The 20,064-nt window shown below is 31.7% G+C and overlaps 2 protein-coding genes and 1 long non-coding RNA gene across 9 annotated transcripts in view; 1 reads left to right on the top strand and 2 right to left on the bottom strand.

The window, feature by feature from the left end:
- Positions 1 to 19: 19 nt before the first annotated feature.
- On the bottom strand, positions 20 to 5,788 carry LOC122635008 (cholinesterase). 6 transcript variants are annotated; one of them, XM_043824695.1, is made up of 13 exons: positions 5,376 to 5,786; positions 4,916 to 5,205; positions 4,717 to 4,846; positions 4,500 to 4,653; positions 4,240 to 4,417; positions 3,765 to 4,171; positions 3,495 to 3,685; positions 3,206 to 3,392; positions 3,023 to 3,128; positions 2,748 to 2,943; positions 2,552 to 2,667; positions 1,679 to 2,099; positions 20 to 1,634 (listed from the first exon to the last, which is right to left on the bottom strand). In XM_043824695.1, the coding sequence occupies exons 1-12, from the start codon at positions 5,652 to 5,654 to the stop codon at positions 1,724 to 1,726; spliced, it is 2,610 nt and encodes an 869-aa protein (XP_043680630.1). In that variant the 5' UTR covers positions 5,655 to 5,786; the 3' UTR covers positions 20 to 1,634; positions 1,679 to 1,723. The 6 variants fall into 6 exon arrangements, 5 of the variants coding, with proteins under 5 accessions (XP_043680630.1, XP_043680629.1, XP_043680631.1 ...); XM_043824694.1 differs by having other exon boundaries at positions 20 to 1,637; positions 1,682 to 2,099; positions 4,500 to 4,846; positions 5,376 to 5,787; XM_043824696.1 differs by lacking the exon at positions 20 to 1,634 and adding an exon at positions 2,291 to 2,319 and having other exon boundaries at positions 1,919 to 2,099; positions 4,500 to 4,846; positions 5,376 to 5,788.
- A 4,972-nt stretch (positions 5,789 to 10,760) lies between these two features.
- LOC122635010 (neurogenic protein big brain) overlaps positions 10,761 to 20,064 on the top strand; it is a 21,608-nt gene continuing 12,304 nt past the window's right edge. Inside the window, exons 1-2 of the mRNA XM_043824701.1 lie at positions 10,761 to 11,077; positions 12,005 to 12,131. Of these exons, the coding sequence (XP_043680636.1) occupies positions 10,768 to 11,077; positions 12,005 to 12,131 (437 nt within the window). The 5' untranslated portion in view covers positions 10,761 to 10,767. The remainder of the gene's footprint in view (positions 11,078 to 12,004; positions 12,132 to 20,064) is intronic.
- LOC122635015 overlaps positions 10,932 to 20,064 on the bottom strand; it is a 23,111-nt gene continuing 13,978 nt past the window's right edge. For both annotated transcript variants that reach the window (XR_006328539.1, XR_006328540.1), the window contains exons 2-5: positions 12,003 to 12,123; positions 11,444 to 11,587; positions 11,235 to 11,351; positions 10,932 to 11,097 (exon numbers count right to left, since the gene is read on the bottom strand). This is a non-coding gene — a long non-coding RNA (uncharacterized LOC122635015). The remainder of the gene's footprint in view (positions 11,098 to 11,234; positions 11,352 to 11,443; positions 11,588 to 12,002; positions 12,124 to 20,064) is intronic.

A 20,064-nucleotide genomic window follows, 5' to 3' on the forward strand; every position in this document is an offset into this window, starting at 1 on the left:
TGCAGTAATAACTCGTTGATTCTTATAAATATAATTTATTGTTCGATTTGTTCAACACTCTTTTAATGTGTTATTTACTTTATATTTCATTTTTATTCTGTTTTATATTTTCTATCTCTTTGTATATAAATCACGAAACAATCTAGCGTAGAAAAAAAAATCGAAAACATGTTTATATAAATATACGTCTTATTAATACTTCTGTTCACAGGCAACAAGAAAAATCTTCCAACGCACAATATACTTATTACAATATGTAATGTCGATAGTAATGAGATCGCTAATGGTAAAATATTGTTACGGTAATAATGAAATAATTTGTAGAGTTAAAAATATAAATAATATTTATGAAAATTATCGGAATAGACCATCATCTAGGAATCTATTTTTCATATGTAGAAATGCATTGCACTTGTACATCAAAGCTGACATATTTATGAGGAATAAAAAAAAATATATATATTTGTTAAACATATAAGATAAACTATGATATAAATAATGCATTTGTGATAGGTACTTTGAGTCAAAATGTGCATGTAGTAAATATACTACGTATTCTTAAAATAAAATATTAACTTATTTTAAATAGAGTGTAATCATTTTTCAAATATATCTCTAGGAATACTATACAAAAGTATTGTACATATATTATCATATGTATCTTTTTTTATATTTATTTCCATAAAATGGAAATAGATATATTATATATATATATATATTTTTTTTTTTTATCAAAACATAGCACAGAAATAATATTACATGTAGCTAATAAAAGATTAATAAAAGTCATCGTATTTGCAATAATGCAGAATATATAAATATGTCTGACTCTTATTCTATATAAAAAAGATCATTTTTTATATATATTATAAATAAAAATTTCATTTCATTAATAAAAGTAAATCCTAATAAAAAAAAAAATCTTTATATCGTAAGGCACCGGTCTTATTAGTACCAAACAAAATTCTAACGAACTTTGATTGATATGCTAAGAAGAAATAGTTATCAAAAATTTGATATATACAATCTTCTTGCCTTCCTAACAAGATATATCCAACTATGAATTGTATATAAATTGAAAATATTTTAATTATAAATTTAATTATGTGTTAAAGCAAATAACACCTTTTAGTAAACTCGATAATCTTTCTTACAAAATAGATAATTGGACTTATATTATTATATTCACGTAATTATTATGAAATACCTTTTGATATATACATTGTATCAGAATATACATATATTTTTCTATATTTCTAAGATAATGGACGGATAAATTGCAGTAAAAATAATGATATTCTTCTGCAAAAGTCATATAAAATATTATCTTATTATATAATGGTAATGCGATTAAAATTAATCTTTTGATTCTCTAGGAATGTCTTGTATATGATAATATTTTCAATCGTTTTTATCAAGTACCATAAATTGATGTCAGAACCTTTATAAAAATTGGTATTTTTAGCTATCATTATATAGCCATTATTACATCAGTTCTCAATAGCTGCTTCTCAAAGGTTCTTTTATGGCACATCATGTATGTTTATATTTTCAGAAAATATTTCTAAAATGTTCTCTTAATTAATCTTTAGATTTTTATTTTAAAAAATGTCCCGAATTTTTAGATTTATATATGTGTATATATATATATATATATATATATATATATATATATGTGTGTAAAAATAAAAAAGTTTGAAACTGACATTAGAAACTAATCTGTTTAAACAGCTGTTTGTGGTACACCTTGTACTAATTGTGTTTTACTTTTAATCTTGGGCAGTGTAGATTGACTCGCAGCTTTATTTAGCCTAGGCTTACCATTTGGAGAGCTCGTAACAAATCCTTCTGATCTCATATCTTTTAAAGATACGTTTGAATTACTTCTTAACGATGGCGTTGAACTGAATTTTCGATTGTGCGCTAAACGTTCTTGTAATCTGGCTTCATTTTGTCTTGGTACTCTGGTTCTTGGTGGTAAATCACGATACTCGTATATATTTTCTTTAGAAGCACGATTCAAATTCTCGATTCCTTCCGACGAATGTTCATCCTCTCGTATCATCAAGATGTCTCCGCTATAGTAGTGATCAGATTGTCTGTAAATAAAAATAAAAAATATAATACATGTCACCTTCAATATATTACAAAATTTAATCTTACTATTTGAAAATATATTATTTTATTTACAACCGTTATAAATATAAATACTTATATATCTTATAAATCAATGTGTAAGCAAATCAAATTTGTGATTATATCATGCACAATTCTATATTTTATAAATTACCTGCACATATCCTGGCAGCTAATGTTTTGCTAAGTAAGTAATGCGAATTATATAATTAATAGTGAGATACACACACTTCCAATTATATACATAATACTTTGATAAAATTGTGCAAAACTCTACTATATTTAATGATAGATTGTTAATATAATTAAGAAAGAAAAACCAGAACCAATTTCCCCATGCACTACAAATCTATGGAGTTAATGTCACCCAGTTAAATGTAGTCACATGGATTTGGTTCTGTTTACCTTTTCTTACCTTTTGGCATTGCGCCAAAGCATACAGCAAACCACTGAAACCACTATCAATAATAAACAGGCAGTTGACATCGACCAAAACGCAATTTGCAAAGGTTGTTTAGGCTCCCACCAGTACTACAATAGAAAATAATTCATAATATAAAAAAGATATCACACATTTTTTTTTATATTATCAAATTATTATATACAAATACCTCGGTAACAGGTGGATATGTTGGAACTATCCTACCAATAACCGTTGGTAAATACATCGACCAAAATGCACTTTCTGTTTGACGATAATTTATCATAATCGAACTGTTGAATGTTGTGTTAATATTTAAATATCGCAATTGACCATATTTAGCAATATCAAAATGTAATCCTAAAATCTGAGAAGGACTTGGATGTCTGAAACGATACACAATAAAGATAACATTGATACGTGCACACACATTTTGCATGCATTGTAAAAGATAATGATACATACCCGTATTTTGCAAAATTAGAATACGCCTTCATAAAGAAACGACTCATATTACGATCGTTTTCCGTCCAGATATCCCTTTTTAATTTCCATTTTTCAGGGAAAAATTCTACGTTCGAAAGATTAGATTTACTGTGCCATTATAAAAATAACTAAGATTATGAATATATGTATATATACACGTACCAACATCCATAAAAGGCGCACCAGTCAACCAAAGTAATTCCGTATCATGAGGTACTCGTCTCCAATGTGGCGCTCTGAAAGCTTCTGTAGTCGTGTTTAAAACGTACAGATAAGTAGGCACATGTTTCTCTATTAATAATTTTGCTATTTTATCATAAGGTGCAATGTAATGAAAATCGGATAACATCTGAAATATAATTAAAATATATACGCACACAAAATGAAAAAATAATAATTATTAATTAAATAAGAATAATTAATTAAATAATAATTATTATTGAATACATACATTTATATATTGATCACGAATGTGAGTGACATTCATTGGATCTGGCCAATATGTGTACATGTATTTTATAGCTTCATAAACACCTTGTGGATTAAGAGTGTAATTATAACGTAAAACTAATTCCCAAACTTTTTGATCGAATAATTCTTTATCTATTATATAATCATTCCTAGCCAAAGTTTCATTATTATCTGAAATTTAATAAGCATAATAATATTTGGAATTATCTAACAAGCGCGATATTATCATCGGTGTTCAAATTTCGATTACATAAAATATATGCTGCTTCTTGAGTAGTAACACCTGCCATATATGCCAAATCTCGTTTATATTTTCCACTTTTAATACTTTCTTCAGGAGTTTCTGCAAAGAAACGCCAGTCAGAAGCTGCCCAATCTTCGTATAAATTATCACGTGGTACTGTAAAATTAACGTCTAACACGGGAGCCCATGGAAACATTCCTATGTGTGGCTTTAATTCCGAATTTCCCAATTCAAAGAAATTACGGCCATCTTTCAAGCATTGCACTAATTTCCAGCTGCTCTCTATACTGCAACCAAGCATTTCTGCATACACTCTTGATGTATTTTGTGCTCTATATTTATCCATTATTACTGCCCAATCAGCTAATGCAGAGCCTGATTGTGCGATAACTTTTGAAACCATTTGTCGTGTTCTATAATAAAACAAAACATTTGAAAACAATTTTATACAATGAAAAAAGTTAATAATTATAAGAATTACCTTGGTGCTATCATTAATAAGCCTGCACTTGCTGCACCAGCGCCAGGTCCAAACAATGTTATCGCATCGGGATTACCATTAAAATCGCCAATATTGTCATAAACCCATCGCAATGCCATTGCTTGATCTAGGATACCATAATTTCCTGGACTATTTTCGTCCCCTGTACTTAAAAATCCTACAGTAGCAAGAAAAACGATATACGAATAAGTAGTAATTAGGAGATTTTTATGGATAATTTTCTTTAAAAAAAAATTTACCTAGTGCTCCCAATCTGTAATTTATAGATACAACTACTACGTCGTAAAAAGCTGCCAATATATGCGCTGGAAATAAATTACTTGCACCATGAGTAAATTCACCTCCATGTATATAAAGCATTACTGAATAGGGTTGTGCTAGTCCTGAATCAATCTGTAAATTTATTGATTTATTTATACTCTCTTCGCAGATAATTTTTAAAATCAATAAACTTACGTTGGGTGAAAAGATATTTAAGTACAAACAGTCTTCGTCTACGTCGCGTACCCCTTTCGTAGCTCCAGTATATGAGCTTGGTTGTGGACATGCTGGACCCCAATCAACAGCCTGTAAGAGTTGCCATCCCCTGAAACGAAATCAAAATCAAAATATATATTGAAAATCAATAACAATAATCAATATCATATAAACAAACCTATGTGGTTTCGGCGGTTTGAAACGACCTTCCTTTGTAGGTGGCATGGCATAAGGTATTCCCAGAAATACATTAACACTTTTAGTAATTCTTTCAACCTGCAAGTTCCAAGGTCTATGCTGCGCATCCGGATCATCATACAAATTAACTTTAAAGCCTTGAACTTGCCCATATCTGGTAGTAACAAAAATATCGGTTTTCATATTTCTAGAATCGTCTCTCTCCCTTCCTTGAAGATCCCGCCTCCATCCGCCAAGTATTCCTGGCAATGGTACCCTAGGCGTCATGTCCTAAAACATCGTTTCACCCTATATTACTTAAAGATATATGCTGTCCTATCTGCGTTAGACCTTAACAAGAAGCGACGGAAATGAAAAAAAGAATTGGAAACGAGATAAATAAAAAAGAAGAAGAAAAAAGGGAAAAAGCAAGGATTCTTTTTAAATGTCATAAAGCTCACCCCATAAAGGTAACGATCCTCTGGAGCCCTAGTTGGACCCCTGTAAATAGGATCAAGATAGCTGGGTTGATACCCATATCTCCTATCTTTGTAGACATAGGTCTGATAGCCGGCTGGGTTCGGTGGCACATAAACGCCATCGCGATTATAATATCTGCTACCTTGAGAAAGAGTTTCTTCGCTGAGAACTGGAGAGCACGTTTCAAAATAAAAAGAAATGTAAACGATGAATATAAGGTTGTATCTAGTCGACGCGTGACGGCCAAACGACGCGGCCATCTTTCTGCAAGTGTACAAACGAAAGCGTCTATTTCTTGAATTTTATAGGTGTGGTCGTCCTCTATATATCTATTGAGAGCATGTGCACGCGCACGCGTCTCTCAATGGACTGAAGTAAGTAACTCTTTCTCTTTCTCTCTCTCTCTCTCTCTCTCTCTCTTTCTCTCTCTCTTTCTCTCTCTCTTTCTCTCTTTCACACGCGTCACTCGTCTCACAAGTTGTTTCGTAAACAGAAAGAACGAGTCGTGCGCGCGCGCGCGCGCGTGCTTTCGTTTGACGTAGAACTCTCGTTCTCGTCGAAGATGAAAAAGGGAAAGGTAACGTGCGTTAACCGCGAAAGTAAAATCTTGCCATATAAAGTAACTAGAATTTTCTTCTTCTTCTTCTTCTTCTTTTTCTTCTTCTTCTTCTTCTTTCTTCCTTCCTATCGTACAAACGATTCGAACGATCCTAGTTATCTTTTTATCTTCTTATCTTCATACGGATTATTTCTTCTCTTTTCGAAATTTTACTGATTTCTGAATTGAATTTCGAAATTATTTCTGATTAAATAATTTCACATGTTTATATATATATATATATATATATATATATATATATAGATAGATAGATAGATAGATAGATACGTGTATGTAAGCAATTTATCGACGAACAAATCGAATTTATTACGACGAAATTTTTATAGATAAAAAGAATATGTTTCACTTTTCGAATATTTTAAATACGGAGAAAAAGGGAAAAAATGAAGGAAAAAAGAAAAATGTCGAAAAGAAACGATAAACCCCTCGTACTTCGTACTTGAACGAATGAGAAATGACGCGTCTGACGATCGTAGCGTCACTGACTTCTCGAGAACGAGTATTAGAATCACCCACGCACGCATTCATTCGTTTGCTAAAAGAGATTCCACAGACACAGACTCGTGATACGATCGAGAATTAGAAATGTATATATATATATACGAACGATCCTTCTTTCTTTGTATTCGTGATGTACGGATAATATATAGTAAGTTTGGAACGTCCGTCGGAAGTTACTAATTGTGCACAAGTAATAATTTAACGGAATGCACTGACTTTCGTGACGCACGATCATCAAACCTAACGTATTTCGTTACACTATTTGATTAGATAGCGATAATAATCGTCTGATAATAATCGTATAAGGTGTAAGTTTCCGTTTGTTTAAATTCGATTTGGTCAGTGACATTTTTTTCATTTTATTCGATAAATCAATAAATCAATGAATCAATCAAATGAAGATGTCTTCGAGAAAGATCGATTAACAAATATCGATCTTAACTATCGTTTTTTAATTATATTTTCTATTTACTCCTTTCGAGATACTTCGAGATACTTCGAGATATTTCGAGTGTGTTTTCTTTTTCTTTTACTTCCAACTTCAATTTAATTCCAAGTTGAAAGAAGCGAACTCTTTCTTTCTTTCTTTCTTTCTTTTTTTTTTTTTTTTATTTTTATTTTAACGTCGTCATAATGTCGAGAGTGAATGAGTGAAAAGAAGAAAGAGAGAGAGAGAGAGAGAAAGGGTGTGAGTGTGTAATTAACAGTACAGTCCTCTTAAGTATCAAATATGTAATTCGAGTATCATGCGATATTCATACGTTTTTTTAACACATGAACATTGAACGGATATTATATGCAGAAAGTAACGCTACTATTTATTAGGTTAGTATTTCTAAATATTTGATAAATTTTTGTTTGTCGACAAATATGATCGGTATTTATAAGAAAATATCAATAAGTAATATAAGTGACATGAATTCTGACGTTTGATTATTTATAACGATCAAAATATTCGTATAAATATATACCGTGCATATTTATTTTACAAGGTATTTGTCATTAATTTTTTTTTTTTTTTTTTTTTTTTTTTACTTTTATTTGTCACAAATAAAAGTGACAAAGTGATGCGTTTTATATAAGGTTATATTCGTAATTGAATTCAAATCGTTATTGAAATATAATAAATGTTAAAGATAATATAATTCGAAGGACAATGTTCCATTTAATTACATTAAATTAAATTAAATTAAATGAATTATGTAAGGAAATTGGTAACATTAAAATCAACTAATTATTCAACACAATAATTATTCAATACAATACTGTAATAATGATTTATATAATTTTATATTTTAATAATTACACAAATTGCATGCATATGCGAACATGTGTATATTCGTGACAAGTGAATAATTTATAAACACTATAATTTCTATGATATATTTTTTACGTTTATCGTAATTATCAACTGTACAAAACGAAAAGGAATAAAAAATTTTCAAAGAAATTTGATATACACACTGTTTTTATTTTTTTCTTTTTCAATTTCTTATAAATTGATTGGTCATTTTTTTATAATAATATTTATTAACACATAAAAATTTTTGTTGATTAAAATAAAATGAAAGATGTAAATATATAAAATATGTAGGAACGTGTAGAAACAGAGAGAAAGAAAAACGAATTACGATATATAAGTATGTACCGCATTATATTACATTGATCGATCAATGAAATTATAATTTCAATAGTTATTATAAATTACGATCGTGATCGTAAATATTTTACGAGAGAGTGAAAATCGAGGTTAAAATTATCAAGTAAATATGAGAACTCTGATCACATCGTTTTATAAAATGAACATTGACCTATATTTCTCGAGAACATTATCCTCGACCTATAAACAAAGTGATACGCTTTTAAATTCGCGTTAAATCATCGTTATATTCAGAATTAGAATATTTAAAAAATGTTTCGGATAAAAAGACTTTTGGGCCAAAATTGACCAAAACTAAATGAAATGAAATTAAATCAAATTAAATTAAACTGAATTGAATAAAAATTCGTCATTGTGTGAATCTTTAAAGGAAAATATAAATTACGATATCAAACATGCAATTTTGAACATAATAGTTCCTAAATTATTTTCAATAAAAATTATTTTTATTCGAATCATTTCGAGTGATAATGCATAGATAAAACGTAGATGCAGGTAGTTTTAATTTAAATTTTAATTGTATATTAAATTAGATATTTTTGTTTTCTTTCTTCTTTTCAGATAAAATTAGATATAATAAGTGTGAAATTAATTAAATTAAAATTTGTTAAAACGTTAATCTTAGAAGATAAATTACAAATGTAGAAACGAATGCGAGTATAATTAAAATGTTTAAAATATAATTACGTGTAACATTATAAAAGAAATGCTTTTTATATCTGTGTATACTCTTTTACAGCTTGCAAGTTCTTCAATTTACAGTAATTGGAAAATTTATTGCCATCCCAGTCTCGGCACGACATATATGTTGGTACAGTCGAAGCTAAAATGGCCGAATAGCTTTAATTATATGAGTACACGCGCACTATCGTTCTCTCATCCAACTTTATATCGTCACGCTCGAAGCGACGGGGTCATTTTTCGTAAACGACCTTGCTTATTTTCTTTGTATCGTCTATCTCCTTCAAAAACTAAACGACACAATTCGAAATCTGAAGAAATTCGTTTATTTACAATATAACAATTTTCAAATATTTAATAATCAAAATTTATGTTGATACGTTTTCAAAATTATAAAAAAAGTTTTTAGAGATTTGAAGTTTCATTTCTTTTTTCTTGCGTGCGAATCATTGGCCTTTTTCGTTCTTTACTTATACGTTTTATATATTATATTACCAGAACAAAATTGTTTCTGGGAAAAGGATCTATGTTACGAATTTAAAATTACGCACACATGATCACAGTGAAGTTCATCCTCATTCGGCACAAAGTTGATCCAAATGGGTACCATTATATTCCTTGTTCATATCCCATCGCGCGTACATCCTTCTTTTTTGTGAGAAGTTGGACATTAAAATACTCTTTGAACCCGTGGGAATAGGATCTAGCGAGTCCACTAAGATGTTAATTTAATAAATTATATTTCATTAATTTAACGTATTAAGTAATTTCTTTATGAAACGAAATTTGTATCAAAGATATCGTATCGTAGAATATTATACAAATTACAATATAATTATCACATCAAAAATTGTTGAAAGAGAAATATATAATTGACATTTATTCTTATAAACGTGTATCATAAAAATTGCACATTATACTGTAAAAGGTATAAATATATCACTATCGTCAAAAATTATCAGAAAAAGAAATTGTACAATCTATATAATATATATATATCTATTTTTATAAATTTATATCTCTAGATACATATATACATATATAAAATTATACTAATTATAATATTATTATTGTCATAAAAAGTAGATATCGGAAAAAATGTATGATCTACATTTATTTTGTATAAGCGAATAATTTAAAAAATTGTATACAAAATTGTATGATTATCTAAACAAAAATAGTTAAGAAAGAAATGCATAATTTACATTAATAAATGTTGAAAGAGAAAGAAAGGGAAAGAGAAAAAAGAAGATTATCAAGTTCGAAAGATTCGAATTTCTCGACGAACATACAGAATGCAAGTTGCAGCCACCAGATGCACCGGTGATCATCATACGACGGTTGTGAGAGGGTGGGGGCGGTACAGTGGGGGTGCTCGCGCACTCCGGGGCCCACTTGTTCTTCAGAGCGCGATCGGCTTGTCACTCGAGAGCGCGTTGCCGTTGTGGCAACATCGGCCACCTTCGTCTCTCTTCCTCTTCCTCGTTTATTTTCGAGAAAGGGAATCGTCATCCATATATATAATAGAATATATATAAAAGAAAGTAAACAAACAAAGAGAAGACACGCGTAAAACGAAGTTTTTCGCGAACGTATAATCGCGGTGATAATCATCGTTTCTCGAGGAATGTGACATTTTAAAAGAATTATGAAGAAACACGCAACAATAGTACGATAAATTATATGTGAAGGAATTTTCTTTCGAGATCTATCTTACATCGAGATAAAACTAAAGAAGATAAAACTTGTGTCGACTTTTATGATCTTTCGATGTGATTGTTTCGAATTAATAAATGAAGCAAAAGGATAATTAAGATCGATAATTTAACGGGATATATAAAAATAGAAAACTAATAAAGAAGAGAAAAGAATTCTTCTATACGATAATTTGAAAGAAACGAAATTTGAAAATATGACGACGGAATCATTGCCACGCGAAATGGACGCGCACATCGTGAATCTTTTGACGAGACTTTCGAATATCAGAGAGAACAATCCTGATTTATCCGAAAGAAGGATACCAATGTCAACCGAGGCGCGAAGTTTAGAACTTTGGAGGGCGGTCGCGGTCGAGTGCCTCGCAACTTTCCTCTTCGGCTTGGTTGTATCCGGAGCAGCCTCTTCTACCGCAGTCTCCGGAAGCGGACTCTCCATCCTGGCGACCGCAATTGCTTCCGGTTTCGCTGTCTCAGCGATCTATTTCATCTTTGGCCATGTTAGCGGTGAGACGATCTTTCTTTTCCTTAAATAAAAATTTTTATTTTTAATTGTCGATTTTTATATTTATTTTTTCATTTCAATTCAATCGAATCAATTAAAAATATGAAATTCTCGTCTTAAATCTCAAGAAAAAAGATACATTGGCGAAAGTTAATATACCTTTTTTTCTTTTTCTATTTCAAAACGAACATCTCGTTTCGCAAATGGTCTCTTTACCCCTCGTTTTAGAGGCACTTGTGGTCGGCCCTCGCAGTCCCTCTCGATTAGCTCGTTAACCTATTACATAGCAAACCGTGTATATATCTGTATATATACATGTACGTTTATATATGTATGCATTATACATACATATATACGTAGATACTTACGCGTAACTCGTTCATTCGAAGGCATGTGGGCACATTCAATTTACGTTTCTTCACTTACACGCTCGCGATAGATGAGCACGAGTATCTCGAATGTCTCTTTGTGGTCGTCTCGTTAGAAATTTCCAAACGTGTTGGTGTTTATCCCTTAAACAAGGAAAGTAATTAATCAACGAATTAAAATCGCCTACGTTACTTCCTCGTTTTTCTTTAATTTTTATTTAACATTCGGTTTTCTCTGATAAAAATTTCTTTCTCTTTATACTTATATCGTTACATTCTATGTATACGTGCGTTTCCAATTCATTTACCTATCCAATGGAATTTTTTATTATCAATCTTTTTTTATTAAACTTATACAATATTTATTACAAATATTATTTATATATATATATAATGAATTAAAAATAATGAAGTATATCAAATATATGAATTTGTTTGATATTTCTGAACTTTTTATGAAATCGATTTGATATTCGATATATTTAAATTATAAACATGAAAAATAAAGAATTAAAATATATATATATATGTATATTTATTTCGTATATTTTTCACTTACAGGAGCACACGTAAATCCTGCCGTATCAATATCCTTTTCCTTATGTCGTCGTATCTCACCGTTACGCGCAGCTCTTTACATAGCAGCTCAATGTGGTGGAGGTATAGCAGGAGCTGCGATGCTGTACGGGTAAGTTATACATCTATTTATTTAAATAGATCTTACTGATTTATCAAACTCCATCCTCGTTAAATAATACTAAATTATACAAGTATCCGACGTTCGAGAGACGTCACTATTTTTTTCTTTCGTCGCTACTTTCTCAATCCTAAACGAAAAAAAGAAAAAAAGAAGACAAACCTAATCAAATGGAAGAAACAAATCGATTTTTAATATAACAGCAAAAAAAAAAGAAAACCAAAAAGAAAAAGAGAGCGAGAGAGAAGAAAAAACTAACGAATCTTCGATTCTTCAAAATAAAAAAAAAAGAATAAGTCGAATTGAATTAGTTCCTTTTCTCTTTTCTTTTTTTTTTTTCTCTCTCTAATAATAAAAGAAAAGAGGAAAAGACGAAGAAGGAGCGAATTAAATTTTTCTTCGATTCTTAAAAAAAAAAAGAAAAGGTATATATATATATAATATATATATATATATATACATATATATATAAAACGTATAGAAGAAGAAACGATTTAGTAGAAAAAACTTTCGTGTAATCGTTCACAAAATATAAGAGAACTTCCGTGAAGAATGAGATGCACTGCGACAAGGGGGCAGCTGCTAGATATGGAATCCGAGAAGCACGGAGGCATGTGGTTGAACCCCCCGAAACTCCTCTGCCTTTTCTTCGAGAAAAACAGGCACCGCTGCCTCCACCGCCGCCGCCGCCGACTGGCGTCCTTTGCACGAGCAGGTTTCACGCGCGAATCTCTCTCTCTCTCTCTCTTTCTCTTTGTCTCTCTTTCTGTTTCTCTTTTTCTCTTTCTCTCTCTTTCTTCTTTGTGTCGAATCTTACGAGCAAAACGAACGCGACTTCGTTGCTAATACTTTGATCCTACTTTTCTTTTTTTCATTCTTTTCTCTCTCTCTCTCTCTCTCTCTCTCTCTCTCTCTCTCTCTCGCTATCTGTCTTTATTTCTTTTTTTCTTTCTTTCTCTTTTTTTTTTCTTTTTTTTTTGAAATTCTTTCCTTTTTCTTACATACAAAGAGGGAGATCTACGATAAGAGCCTAAACTTTCTTAGCCGTTCTTTGTTAACTCTTTTTTAAATTTGACACTTGTCCTTACGTTTAATGTTAAGTAGGAGAATCGACAAGACGTTTCTGTACGTGACAGTCGAACTAAGGACACAATTCCAAGAATTTCACATAATCCGACATATCACGTAGACCAAACAGAGAGAGAGAGAGAGAGAGAGAGAGAGAGAGAGAGAGAGAGAGAGAGAGAGAGAGAGAGAGAATTTGAGTTATGTGATATCATGCGTAAATACACCTTCTTATATACAGGATGTTTCGTTAATAAAGCATCCAACTTTGATAATATGTTTTACTAGAATAATTGTAGAGAATAAAAAGTATTTTAATAAATAACGAATGAAGAATAAATAATCTCCGAAATTTTGCAATAACGCAGATGAAGTAATAATTCTTTTAATAATCCGCGAACAATTCAAATTACATATTAAGCGCGTATTTTTAAAGTAACTTATTCAATTTAAGAGACACGAACTTTATGGTGTCGTATTATAAACTGTCAACCTTGTTAAATGGATCTCTGTTAAGAAGTTCCTTGAGAAAGTTACTTTTAAATTAGAATAGTGACTTTCAATAAATTAGAAATTATATTTCTGTATAAACTGCGGGAAAGTGTATAAATTTGAAGGACTTGGATTCCCCAAGAAGATGAAATCTTACTAGATTAGAAAGACCTAGTCCATAAAAAAAAAAAAAAAAAAAAAGGAAGAAGAAAGAAAACATTTGTTGGTTTATATTAATTTTTAGATGACATAATTTTCTTCCTGCAATTAAAGTATGATACATTTAAAAAGTTGAACACGTTTTGTAATAATAGAATATTATTAACTGCTTGCAATTAGGGCACAATTTAAAAGTTAGACACCTTTTCTTAACGCAATGGCTTATACTTGGAAAAGAAAGTACGCATTTAAAAAATGTATATAACAAACAAATTTTAAAAAGTTAGATCTCCTTTTTTTAAACTGATATCCTACACGCATACACATATATAAAGTTAAACGATAAAAAAGAGAAGAAGTTCGAGGGAATGAACGAACGTGTCGAGAAGGGTAGAACGATGAAATCGCAAGGGCACGTGTTCATGATAGAAGAAGAAGAAGAAGAAGAAAAAATAATAATAAAGAGAAAGAAACAAGGAAGAGAAGATGGCTTGATCCACGATACCAATACATACATATGTAAGTACATACATAACAGTGCGAAGAGGCGGAGAAATCTGTCGATTTCTTTCTGCACACGATGCTGTACTCTCTACGTTGCTAAAGATATCGAATATGGCCCATAGCTTTAAGCGTGCGCGCCAACAGTGCACGTGCCTCGATATTGCCTGAAGACTTAAGAGAGAAAAAGAGAAAGATAGACAGAGAGAGAGAGAGAGAGAGAGAGAGACAGACAGAAAGAAGAAAGAAAAATAAAAAGAGAGTGAGAGAGATGCATCGCTGGACCAAAATGAAGGAAGAGAAGGAACGAATCGAGCTGAACGAGAAGCCCTTTTTATCGAGGACAAGAAGGAACAGGAAGAAGAGATAGAAGGAGACAGATAGACAGACAGTCGGTCAGAAAGAGAGAAAGGAGAGAGAGAGAGAGAGAGAGAGAGATTGAGGGAGAACGAGAGAGAGAGAGAGAGAAAAGAGAAAGGAGCATCACGTAGGAATGAAAGAGGATGGATATATAGAAGAGGCAGAAAAAGGCACGCGTAATTGGCAGGCGAGGGAGAAGCTCGAGAAGGTGAGCACCTGCCCGGACTCGAAGGAGAGCCCTGTGGTGGGCCACCGCCTCGCAGCTGCCGCAGATGTTTCGTGGACCAAAAAAGATCACTTGGAAGGTAGTAGAAGGAGAAGAAGAAGAAGGAGGAGTAAGAGAGAAAGAGGAGGAGAAGGAAAACGAAGGAAGAGAGGGAGGATCAAGCGATAGATAGAGAGAGAGAGAGAGAGAAAGAGTGAGATGGTATGCTCTTATAGTAAAGACGAGGATAATAATGTGAATGCTTATGCTTGCCGAAGCCTGGGACAAGGTTCAGGATGCGATCGAGAGATCGGCTCGTTCGAAGGAGGACATGCCGTGATCCAACGGCAGATGTTTCCATAGCCAAGCTGAGATCATTGTCCTCGTCGATACCGACCATCTTCTTCTTCTTCTTCTTCTTCTTCTTCTTCTTCTTCTTCTTCTTATTCTTATTCTTTTTCTTTTCTTTTTCGTTTTTTCTCTCTCATCCATTTTCTCGCTTCAATTCGATTTAATCGCATCGAACAAAACGCATCCTGCTCGAATTATCGATTCTTTCTTTAGGAAAATCTCTATCTTGGTTATGTCAGCTCGGTTGTTCTCTTTTTATGATATATATATATATATATATATATATATATATATATTATATGCACGTTCAAAGTTTTTTTATCTATATAAGAAAAATAAATGAAACAAATCTTTGGAGTATTTATCGATTTTTTTGACTGAAGATTTGATTTGACTTTTCTTTTTTTTTTCTTTCTTTTGTTTTTTAATCCTATAAAAAACAGAACGTACGATTTAAACACATATATGTGTGTGTGTGTGTGTGCGTGTGTACGCGTTAATTATTATATTATATTTATAGTAATCGACTCTTTCTTTTTTTCTCTGAAACGTATTATTTATATGAAGTTTTTATGATTATAAATATTCTATATAATTTCGTTAATTATTGAACTATTATACTCTACATATATTTAAATTGATTAGAATTTATTATAGGTTAAAATAATTAAATAGAAATATTTCGAACGAAATACTCTACATCGTATTTTAAAATATTAATCAATAGTACCTGTCCCACATAAGGGTTCTATACATACATACATACACACACACACACACACACACACACACAACATGATCCCACGTATCGTCGATGATCGTCACTCTTACAGAAGGATCCTACCCCTCTCCTCGCTCCACCCCAATCGTGAATTCGTCGAGTACCCGACTTAAATTTCATCGATATCTCTAATAGTAAGTAAGGTAGAAGCACCCCTCTACTATACACTATAGATTCTACCCCATTGCTACTATCTCCCCATTAAATTCTTAAATCATATTCTATTTAAAAAAAAGAAAGAAAAAAGGAAAAAAGAAAAAGAAAGAAAGATAGAAAGAAAAAAAGAGTACGTTGTTTATTTGTCAGAGTAACTAAAAACCGATCGAAAAAGTAAAAGAGAATTTTTTTTTCAGTTATCTACAGTGAATAACGTCGAAGAACGTTCATTCCTTTTTCTTTATTCTCTTTTCTTTTTGCCCTTTTTTATTTTGACATCCCCTCAATCATCCGAGACAAGTAGTACAAGTATTCCACTTTCGCACGAATATCAAATCAAAGACGATGCGGGTATCGTTGATTGAAAAAGAGAATAATAATAATAATAATAATAATAATAATAATAATAATCGTAATCGTAATCATAATCAAGGGACAGTGCCATTTCGAAAAATAACGTTTCATTGACTATCGTCCGAAGGCGCCCAGTCGTCCTTAGCATTTCACCATATGACCGCACAAAGAGGTAACAAGTGCGCGATATGTACCGAAATAATAATCTAACAATACTCTAGTTAACCGAACCAGCCACAAAACTCGTCTTCCCCTTCGTCCGAAGGGATGTCTCAGGGGATGTTTCGCCCTTCTGTAAAAAAAAAAGGATCGTATCCTACTGTGAGAAAGAGAGAGAGAGAGAGAGAAAGAGATAGAGATAGAGGTAGATAGGTAGACAGATAGAGAGAGGGATAGAAGCAGGAAGAAATGGATAACGTGTGAGAGTCAAAGAGAGAAAGAGAGAGAGAGATAAAGAGAGTTGCATCTGTTACGACTCTGTCAGCCAACAGAGGTGTGTGTCTGTGTAAAACACGCTTCGTATCGTTTCTCGATAAGGGGTAGGGATAAGTATACGCAACCCCATTGTGTAACTCCCATCTCAACTACTCTCTCACTCTTTCTCTTTCTCTTTCTATCTTTCTCTCTTTCTCTACAGAATCGTTTTTTGGTCAGTTCCACCTAGCACGAAGGGTATAAATATAAAAAATGGCTAGATAAATCGCAAATCAAACTAATACTCCAGGGAAAAAGGATAGCGAGAGAGAGAGACAGAAAGAAAGAGAGAGAAAGAGAGAAGGTAGTAAAGAGAGGTAGCAAAAACCGCATGGGAGGTATATAAAAAAATAAGGGTTTAAGTGTCCGTGAAAAATTTACTGTCACTTCTTCATTAGATGAACTTACAGGATTTTTCCATTATCCTCTTATCATTATTTCTCTTTTTATTCGACATACCGAACTACATAGCAATGGCCTAGTTCGAATATATTTTCTTTTCTTTCTTTTCCTTTCCTTTCCTTTTCTTTTCTTTTCTTTTCTTTTCTTTTTTCTGTCTTCTTCTTTTCTTTTCTTTTCTTTTCTTTTCTTTTCTTTTTCTTCCTTCCTTTTCTGTTTTTTTCATTTTTACTCTTCTTCGTTCGTAAAACACGAAACAGCAACACTTTATTTCTATTCCGAAGAGAGTGATTGGATGCATACTATCGGTTTTTCTTATTTTTTTTTTTTCCTTTTCATTTTTTTTTTCTTTTTTTTTTTTTTCTTATACCAAACGTTGAAACACGTAGACAGTTCTCTGGAACGTTGGATGAATTTTATCGTCATGTTTCGCTGTTATTTTATGTCCAAGCTGTTTCTAATCCGGTAATGCGCTTGGGCGGAATTGAATTTTTCTTGAACTTCGCGTACGAGGGATTTTCAGAACGTTTTCCTTTTTTATTTCGTATGAATTTTCCTAGAACGAAAAATTAATTTCGAAGAAACTTTATTCGCAATAAGAAGAGAAAGTTGCAGTGGCAACAATTGGAGAAAAGATAGGAAATAAATCCATTTGTCAAAGAGGGTTTGCCACCACGAACACCGAAGGAAACAGCTGTGAGGAAGCAGGTGTGTCGTGACGTCAGTCAACGACACACGCAGTGCGCGTGGCCAACCGGACGTCCTCGGATGTGAAATATTTTTGACACGGGTCTTTCCATTTTAGAAAAGTCAAAAATCTCCGGTATACGCACGTGCAAGAAATATTTCTTTTATTTACATTTTATTTTTCTTTCATCCTTTATTTGGATCCTTTATTTTTCTTCTCCATTTCGCAAGATATCACTCCGATAATTTTTCATAATTTTTACCAATTAACTAAGATTCTATTTGCCAGCTAAAAAGATTACGTTAATAATTATTTATCAATACAAATGTAGCTTAAACGCTGATATGAAAAATCAGTAAAAAAAAAATATATATATATATATATATATACATATACATATACACAGTTAGGATACACAGTATTGATATCGATTGCGATAAGAATAAATCGAATTTAATATAAGATTAGTTTCTTCGAATCGAACGATTTTGTAGTATCGCGCAAAGAGAATTTTACGTCGAACTTTTGATATCAAAGATTTGTAAGACTCCAGTCTAACATTTTATAGACGACCATGAAAGTGTCAGACTATCTTGTATACATTTCTTCTTAGTGTGGCTTAATACTACCGCGTGTAAAAAAAAAAAAAAAAGAGAGAGAGAGAGAGAAAAAAGAAAGAAAAGAGAAGTAACTTTCGAAAGGAAGTAAGATTTAAGAGAGGGAGATGAGAGCAATATCTACCTTATCTCAAAAGCTCTGATATTGACTTCTTAATCCATGCTACTCGCGAGACGAATGATCCTTCCAATTTCTTTTGGAATTTCTATCGAACAAACTTACATTTTATATATGCATATATACATATATGAATAGAGTGATATATATATATATATATAGATTTATATATAAAAAGCATAAGTTATATATTATATATATATAATATCAAATATATTACAGTTTTTCTCAAATTTATATATATGTATATATTCCATATAGAATGCGTTTGTTTGATAAAAATTTCAAATACATACATATATATACTTTGATAAAAAATTGTACTCCATAATACCGTAATAATCGTGTATTTTATAAAATATAGAAAATAACTTTCTTGATCCTCTCTCTTTCTCTCTCTTTCTCGTTAAACCTGAATTCCCTTAGAAACGATCTTCCGAAAAATATCTGACATAAAAGCCAGGTGGGTCAGGTAGAATCGTTTCAGTGAAAAAATGCTTTACCTGCCTTGGAACACCTTTTACGGGATGTTCACAAAGCACCGTACTTATGGCACACGCGATTCCGTCCTTTTACGAGCGGCAAAGGCTCGATGCAACAATGTTCCGGTAACAGTATTTCAACGACTTCAACGACTACAATATTCAAAATAATATCTTACGGCTGAGTTCTTTGCGTTCGCGTCCTCATTCTCGTGGTCCATCCTTTGATAAAAATAAATTTGAGAGAAAAAAGAGAAAAGAGAGAGAGAAACAGAAGGGAAGAGAAAGAGAAAGAGAGAGAAAGAGAGAGAATAAAAACTATCTACCTCGAAACATGTGGCCCTTCGTTCTTTTTTACGCGTAGCCCGAAAAACTGTCGATAAACCGTCGAGCTATTACAAAGTACATAGAAAAATTCTTGAAACCAATTAAAATACTTTACACTGAAAAAATAAACGCTTGATTTCTTCGAACTGAATTCGCGTCTTTTTAAATCTCTTTCTAATTGTCCGTGACGATAAGAACGATTATTTGATAGATACGTAAGAAGATATATAATTGTATTTATAGGACGGGTCCAAAGTTTCTTCGTAATTTTTTAAAATTTAATTACACTTTTTCAGCTAATTTTTCTTTTCCGTCTTTTCTTTCTCTTTTTTTTTCTTTACGAATCGTAAAAATTCCTATACTCGTAATTTTACGATTAGAAACAAAAAAAAAAA

The sequence above is a fragment of the Vespula pensylvanica genome, chromosome 16 (genome assembly GCF_014466175.1).
Source record: "Vespula pensylvanica isolate Volc-1 chromosome 16, ASM1446617v1, whole genome shotgun sequence".
Classification (NCBI taxonomy): domain Eukaryota; kingdom Metazoa; phylum Arthropoda; class Insecta; order Hymenoptera; family Vespidae; genus Vespula; species Vespula pensylvanica.